The 8,167-nt window shown below is 53.4% G+C and overlaps 1 protein-coding gene across 1 annotated transcript; it reads left to right on the top strand.

Moving 5' to 3' along the window:
* Window positions 1–1,062: 1,062 nt before the first annotated feature.
* Window positions 1,063–3,570, top strand: tmem200b (transmembrane protein 200B). The gene is made up of 2 exons (XM_019888907.1): window positions 1,063–1,542; window positions 2,335–3,570. The coding sequence occupies exon 2, from the start codon at window positions 2,364–2,366 to the stop codon at window positions 3,498–3,500; it is 1,137 nt and encodes a 378-aa protein (XP_019744466.1). The 5' UTR covers window positions 1,063–1,542; window positions 2,335–2,363; the 3' UTR covers window positions 3,501–3,570.
* The last annotated feature ends 4,597 nt before the right edge of the window (window positions 3,571–8,167 follow it).

The raw sequence follows: 8,167 nt of genomic DNA, 5'->3' as shown, positions 1-8,167 counted from the left end.
GACGAAAAAAACGACCATGTATAGTAAGACGTTTTTCGACGAAAAAAACGACCATGTATAGTGAGGCGTTTTTAGCCGAAAAAACGACCATGTATAGTAAGGCGTTTCTAGCCCAAAAAAACGACCATGTATAGTAAGGCGTTTTTCGACGAAAAAAACGACCATGTATAGTAAGACGTTTTTCGACGAAAAAAACGACCATGTATAGTGAGGCGTTTTTAGCCGAAAAAACGACCATGTTTTGTAAGGCGTTTTTAGCCGAAAAAAACAACCATGTATAGTAAGGCGTTTTTAGATGAAAAAAACGACCATGCCAAACCACTTCTTTCAAATCAACCGCTACAACTGATGGAATCAACCTGGACAAATCAGAGATTTTTTTACAAGTACTCAAACAAGTAGCAAGTAACAAGGTAACAGGAGGATTACATTTTCCGTCCGCGTGCCTCGGTGACACGAGATCTAAGCGATGGAGGCTCGCCAAAACAATTGGGCTGGCAGTCGCCACACCGAGGGGAATGATGATCCCACGATCTTGGCCTGCCCCGCGTTCAAACGTTAAGCGCCACTCGGACGGAGTCAGACAACAATATCGACGACGCATTGTTTTCACGTCATAGGTGGACGGAGCCAGGCCAGGCACGCTCACATGACACGCGTGTCAATGTTGCGAGATTTCAACGGCCACTTCACCGTTCATCTTGACTCCTTTTTCAATTGTTGCGATCGGTGCAAGTGTTGACGCCAGTGACATCGTGTCCATGACTTGTCGGGCGTGTATTTCAGAGTGACGTGCATACGTAGTGTCTGTCTGTCAACTTTGGGGATTGCTATTCCATTCTTTTCTTGGCGTTGGCATTTCTCTCGGCCATTCTGAAGGAAGAAGCTCAAAGCGTTTTGGGGGAGAACGGTGCCTGGCTTTTGGGATTTCCTTTGACGCTGACATTTCTTTGCATTTTAGTTTGAAGAATTTGGGTTTTGTTCACGACGAGGGCCTTGTCGACGGGTTCGGCGATGAATCCCACCGACTTAGTCACTTTTAAAAAGACGTTGGAATTCTCCGAACATCAAGTTTCCCCGCAAAGGTCCCTTCCCCGGCGTTCCCTGCTCCTGCCCCGACTCCTTTCGCGCCATCCCATCGCTCTTCTGCACCCACTTGATTTTGTGGGCCCGGCTTTTATTGTGAAGGGGCACCTTAGTTTGAGCTCATTTTCTCTCTCTCTCTCTCTCTCACTGTATGGAAGCGCGGCTGCGACGCAGCCCGACTTCAGAGCGGCTCCCCGCCGGACGCCAGCCTCCTCGGGATGAACTTTGTGTCGCACACTGCCGAGGAGATGCGGGAGCCAACTCCGCGTCCTCTCCCGTCCTCTCGGCTGTGAACGCGTGTGGTGGGCAGGAGGAGGAGGAGGAGGAGGGCTGGGGCGGGGGGGGGCGCCGCACGGATTTGACGCCTCGCATTCGAGACAATCCGCGTCCTTGACGACCGTGATCGTCCGTGTCTTCCAACCATGAGCGGGCTGCGGCGGCAATCTTGGAATACAGGCAAGTTTGCAGAAGTGGACTGTTGAATGCGACACCCTGGGTGCACGTCGCGCGGATTGCGCTGCTCGCGGAGGCTCCGTGCGGCAGCTGGCTTTTCTTCGGGAAAATGTTCAATGGATGTCACGATGCGCTGACGGCCGCAGCGGCGCGCGGCGCATTCCTTGGCTCGACCGCTAAATGTGCCGCATGTTTCTTTTTTTCCAAATTTGGCCTCATTTCAAGTCAAGTTGCTTCGTCACATCTCAACTGGGTCCGCGGTTTGCCTTTTCCCCACCGCCGATCTTCAACTGGTGGCTCGGCGGGAGCGATCTGGCCAATAGCCCGGCTTCCTGTTTCCCGGCAGAAAACAGCAGATGAGCTGTATGAATCAGTGATGTTTTTTTTTTTTTTTTCGTATGTGCGGGAGGTTGCGGGGTGGCGGCACACCAATCAAATTCTGATATATTTCGAAACCCCGAAAACAAAATGCACGAGGATGCCACGACTGCATCGCAGTTCTCTGGCTTTGGTTCGAATTTCGGCGTGGACCTTCTTGAGTTTGCACGTTCTCCCTCTGCTCGTGTGGATCATCGAGCGTGCGGTCAGAAATCGTCATCATTTGGGGCCCACTGAAGTGGAATTGGACCACTTCACCGGGCCCCAAATGATGAGGGCTTTTCATGGCAACCTTTCCGCCAAATGAATGCGCCCTTGGGCATTGCTTGTAAAGTGATGCCGAATGCCGTGTTTTCTCATTGGCGTTATCCGAAGCGGTGGTTTTGATTTGTGATTTTTTTTTTTCACCTTCCGAAGGGCTCTGATCGGGTATCCATCGCCACACCATGAAGACGCTCAACGCCAGAGGCGCGACATCATTATCACCCTCCCGCCGGCGAAGGCCTCGCTTTACCTTACGCGCTCGAAAGAAGAAGGACGGAGCGATCCGAGGCAAGCTTCGCCTGCGTTCTCTCGCCGGAGCCTTCCTGGCGCTCGGGGTCATCGTGGTCACGCTGGGCGCGGCTCTGGCTGTGGCGGGATACCGAATGTCGCGTTGGTCCATTGCGGGAGCGGCGGAGGGCAACGGCGTTCCCGAGCCGGCGGGGAATCGCAGTCGGGGAGCGCAGGGCTTCCTGTCATCGGTCAGCGAGCGGATGAAGCTGCTGGGTCCCGTCATCATGGGGGTGGGACTCTTCATCCTCATCTGTGCCAACACCGTCTTGTATGAGAACCGCGACAGAGAGACTCAGGTGCTGCTCGCTCAGATGCGCAGCGTAATCTGCTCCGTGTCTGCCGCCGTTCCCTCGGCCGACCTACGAGAAATGGCGGTGGCCAACTTTGTGTCCAAACATCACTGGGTGAGCACTTTGCCCGCCGCCCAACTCAACAGCTTCGACCGCCGGCGGCCGGCGAGCTCCGAACCCCCGCGCCGGACGAGGCCCGTCGACCACCGACGGGAAGATTCGGCGCCTCCGGCTCGGGGCGACGCCCCCTCTCGCGAGTCCAGCCAAGTGGACTTCAGGGCGGCGTTTGAAACCGAGCCGAGCTTGAACGCCCGACCCGACACCTCACTCGCAAAGCTCAATCGCCATCCGATGTCCGCCGGCTCCATGTCCACTCTGGGGGCGGACGACGTGGACATTCCGGCCGCTTGGCGGCCTCGCCGCTGCCATAGTATGAGCTACAGGACTAAAGCGGACGAGGCTCAGTCCGCTTTCGCGTCCGCGGGGGAGGAAGATCACAGCGATCAACCGCTTACGAGACGAGAACCTCTTTCGCGAGTTAGCATCGACATTGCCGGACAGGTTGCGGATGCCTCCGAAGAGCGCGCGCGCCAAAGCTGGCCTCGGCTGGACCTGGCCGGCGGGAGACGTTACCTGAAGCTGGAGAACAAAGAGGACTCTGTGGACAAACTGCTGGAGCGCTTGGAGCGGCGGTGTTCGCGGTGGGAGAAGAGCTTCGGTTCAGGACCTTTCCAGTGAGGAACACTTACAGATTGCGAAACAAGTTACGAATCCTCTTTTGCTTGAAACGTTTCTTCCCCACCCACACCCGCACCCACAAACTGGCGGATTGTCGCAACTCACGACGTCGGTATCGAAACGGGACACGCCAAGTTACCAGCCGAGATCTCGGGTGAGGCGATGAAGGAGTGCTGAAAAAATATCAGTCGCCGTGATATCTTTTGGGACCCTGAATGACGCCGCGAAAAAAGTGAACCGGATTGCTCTTGTGGAGGCCAGAGACCAAAGTTGTACTTCAGTCAACTCGCCACGTTTGTTTGTCGGTTGCTAACGCAGAATTAGCTTGTCGTGAAAGCAATGAGATCGTTTCCCTGCCGTCTCGTGCTGAGCGTCTCCCGGTATTTATGAGGAGGGTCCTCCCGCTCTTAAAGGCGCACGCGCAAGGAAGTATGCCCACGCAGACCGCTTTCTGATCCAAGAGAACAACGGACGGGTCAAAAACAGCCGTTGGTGAGGTCACCATTGCGACGGAGAGAGGATTCGGCGACCCGGCACTCCGTCTCCACCTTAAATCCATGTGCGGAGGTCTCCGTGTCTCTGTCGTTCTTGTCTCTGTGATGCCTGTTGTGTGTTCTAAATGTATACGAAGCAATATTAGCGGTCCGACAGGAAAATCGCCGGCCATGTCTTGGACTTTGTCAAACCACCGCATTAAAAACCGTCGCCGCGCCTGTGTCGCAGGCAAAAACTCTACGCCGTTCTCTCTTTTATCCGAGCGGTAACTTCACTCGCACCCGCTCGCCAACGTCCGCACGACGTAATCGACTCTCGAGGCTAGCGACTGACAACGCCATTCCTCATTCGAAAGGAGCCCTTGGGTTTTCTCAAGCAGCAAATATGCGTCGGGGGTCGGCAAGAGTGAGCCGCAAGCACACTTTATCATTCTGTCTGTTGCAGTGGCTGATGTTTGTGCCCCCCCCCCCGCCTTCCCTGCTGGTTGTCGAACACACAAAAGGTATTCTGAGCCGACTGTGCTAGTATGGGGGGGAATTCCCTGGCTGCAGTTATCCTCAGCAGAGCCTCCAAATTTTCGGGGGCCTTCTTCCGTGGTTTTGTGGAACGCATTCCATTGTGATCCCGTTTCGTTGAAATGGCCGTTTAGAAGACGGCTCCTGGGTTTCGAACAGCTCATAAAGCCAGCAGGCGGGACCCGCCGGCGGCCCTGTGCGGACACAGCCTGTCCAATGCGATACAGCCCAGGACAGCGCAAGATTACCAAGGTGGTATGGCCACGAAAATCTTTTGAAGTAAGGAAGAACTTCATTTAGTCAAGCCATAGCCTTGTCTAATAGGGGGTGGTGCTTTCTCACATCTTGTGGCATCTACTGGCAATTCCAAACCTCAAATACTGATTTGTCATCCAAACTCTGGGCTAAAGCCGGTCGAATATTTTGCAAATTGTGCGAGGGTCTGCATCAGGCCGTTGTCCCCTGAGGCTTCGTTGCCGGGTTCCGTGAGGACATCCATGTCTCCGTCGATTTGTTGCGACCACACTGACGCATCCTTGCACGGACTCAACATCCGTGCTGAATTTTTTGCTGCCTGATCTTCGATTTGGTCCTCAACAGTCGATATAATTTGGCCTCGCGTGGGATATCCGAGCCTGCGGCAGAGACCGGCGAAGCCAGGAGATGAGCGAGCTCTTCGACTGTCGCGCGCCTCGAGCGACATCATGTCTGTCCTTGTTTCCACATGGTCTGGCTTCAACTCTTTGGCTCTTTTCCCACGAATGAGGGTCAATGTGGAAATCTTGCCGATTATTCCGGAAGCTCTTGAGAACGCGGAAGCCGATTGTCTCGCTAAGCCCGTCAAGCTTTGGTTGAACATTCCACGTTGAGCAAGTTTTCGATTGAATTAAAAAAATGATAGCAATCATCTATTTGATTTAAGCATGACAGTTTTAGGATCATCGGTCATGAATCTTGGGCGCTTGTTTTGATCTGACGTGATCAGCGTTTGAGATGAGCTTACGTTTGCTGCGGTTTCATGCAACTTGTATAATCAGGCACAGGGATCCCGAGTGACGTTGGCTGCCACACTCCGATAAGCAGCAGAACGTCGACGGATAGAAATTTGTACCCGTACACGACAAACGCGATGTTTCACAAAAAAAGTTGAAAAAGCACCACCACCACCTCAACTTCGCTTGACGAGCAAAACGGCCCGGTGCTGCTTACCAGTCGTCAGAAAGGTTTTGCTCGCTCTCGCCTGCTGTTTCCCCAAGTTACCATCGCACGGCTAACTCGTCAACAAACGCACGTTTGAGCAGCGCTGCTTTGTGTTTCCAACTCCCCGGCAACTAAAATGAATTACAGCTCACAAGAGAAGGGCTTGCCCGGGAGTGAAAAGAACACTTTCCATAAGCTGCCAAGACAGAACCTGGGGGAGCGCGGGTGGGAGGGGGCGGTGGGGTGGGGGGGCTTTTCCCTTGCGTGTCACTATCCATTTTGGGCGGAGCTTGAAACGAAGCCGTTTTCCCCTCACATCCGTCACCTTCCCCATTAGCGCATGCTAAATCATGCTAACTACATGCTCGTGTTAGCCAACACTTATTGGTTTCATTTTGCATAAAAGGCTCCCAAATCTCTGTCAAGACTTTGGCAACCTCACAATAAACAAGGTTACTGCTATTTCAAAGACTACTTTCAATCTGCTGGCACGAGAACCTTTTTCCTGAAGCTCCTTTGCCACCGAGGGCCGAGCGAGGCGCTAGGACGTGGCATCTTGTCTATTTCTGGGCCTTTTCTTCTTTGGGTGAAGGGGAAAACTCTTGCCTGGCTGACAGTTTGAGGCTGTCGCTTCTGCCTTCATCGGAGCCGTCAATGCGTCTTAAAAACTGTTGTTAACTGCCAATACTTGTCGGTGACGTGTCTTATAAACTGTTTAAGACACGTCAGCGGGAAGGATTTACAGCACCGATGAAGGCTGAAGCGCCAGCCGAAACTGCTCAGTTTTTCCTCTTCACCTTCAATCTGACTGTTGGCGATCGATGGTAGAAATGAGTTTTTGTTTGTTTCTCCCGTATGAGGGGTCGCACGTCAAACGAATACACATGACGTGTGAAAACAACATCTCGCTTTCTCACTTGTTCGAAATGTTTGATTGAGCAAAATGTCCCCAAACATCGGCAGGTCACAAAAGGGCCGTGAAAACGACTGACGAGTCCAATCTAAGATCATTTTCCATTGACCGGTCAGTTCAAGGGCCGAGATGACATCGGCGGTTACTTCTTCTTTGATTTCGCCTCGCGCATCATCTCTCTCTCAGGGTGATCCAAGCGAGGCCACGAGAATCGCGCCAACACAACGTGACACGCGAGAGGCCGCATTCTCATCGACGTGCGCTCGGCTCGGCGCGCGCTCATCTCCGCGGGCGATTGCGCTCTCTCCGAGTTTGGGTGCCAGATCAGCTTGCTCTCACTCGTCTGCGCTCACGCGACGCAAAATGACATCGAGCCGCAAAACGGGGGCCTCCCGAATCCACTTCAACGCGATGTTCCCAAAAACGGCCAAAAGGCTGAGCGGCGAGCTTTGTATGATCTCATTTGATGGGCGGCAGACTCTGAGGAAGCCAGGTGGTATTTTTAGCCCTTACGAGAGTCGATGCCGATGTGAAAACGTCGCCCCAGTCTAAGGTCCCGCATCTGCTTTTAGGGCCCGGGGGGGACACCTATTGAGCTCCTTTAGGCTTTGCGACAGTGAGCTAGCTACTCGCAATATACTAACGCCGCAAAGCTGGCAGAGTCGGTTTGATGTTGGTGCCCCCCCCCAAAAAAAAAAAAAAGTAACAAGGCCATCATCCCAATGTCAAAGCAACTTGGAGCTCATGATCTTTGTTGGGAAGTGACTCGCATCCGTGCTAAGCGGCGTGTGATGCCGTGCGGCTGAGTCAGCGGCGATGGCAGACGCTGTTGTCTCGCGCGAGCTTGTCGCCACCAATGCGAAATCCCCATTTCACGGGGACATCCAAAAATGACAAGCCCCCCAGAGAGGAAAATCGTGTCACACCACGACAGCACGAGCACAAATGAGTTTCGGTGACACCTCTTTGGCAGAAAAAAACAGCGCGCGGACATGTGCGGACCCCCGATCGGTTTTACAGGGGGGTCCAAACTAAATGTGATGTCTTTTGCAATGGGCACAAAGTGGCGGAAACAATTTTGCTCTCTAAAATGGAATGATCTCTCTTCCCGACGGTGTTTTGAAGAGACATTGTGTCACTCTTTGCATCATGAATGGTTCATTTGTAACTTGCCAGACCGGGAGTGACACGCTCTCTTACAAGCGGCGGCATTCTGGACCAACTGGAGACGCTTCGTGGAGGAGTGGCTGACTCCAAAGTCAAGTGCCTCGCAGTCATCCGGCCGAGAGGTGACGAATCCACGGAGGGCCGTATCTCACGAGAGGCTTGACGTGCTCTCAGTGTTTGAGCTGACAAGGCACAGTTACCAAATACCCAAGAAGGGGAAAGGGGGGGGGGGGTTCATGTTTTAGTCAGACTGGGCATCCATCTACTTTCCATTTTCACACTCGCACGCACAGTGGCCATGTGCAGGTTTCGCACGGCTCTTGCGTCTGTGACGGAATCATCGCCTCGCATCGTGCTTAAAAAAAAAAAGGGGGGGG

This window comes from Hippocampus comes, unplaced genomic scaffold (assembly GCF_001891065.2).
Source record: "Hippocampus comes isolate QL1 unplaced genomic scaffold, H_comes_QL1_v1.1 scaffold674, whole genome shotgun sequence".
Lineage (NCBI taxonomy): Eukaryota > Metazoa > Chordata > Actinopteri > Syngnathiformes > Syngnathidae > Hippocampus > Hippocampus comes.
The sequence above is the reverse complement of the archived record's forward strand: the minus strand, read 5'-3'. Positions and strand labels throughout refer to the sequence as shown.

Excerpts from the sequence above, each read along its gene's own strand:
- tmem200b (XM_019888907.1), top strand. The coding sequence starts at position 2,364 with ATGAAGACGCTCAACGCCAGAGGCGCGACATCATTATCACCCTCCCGC.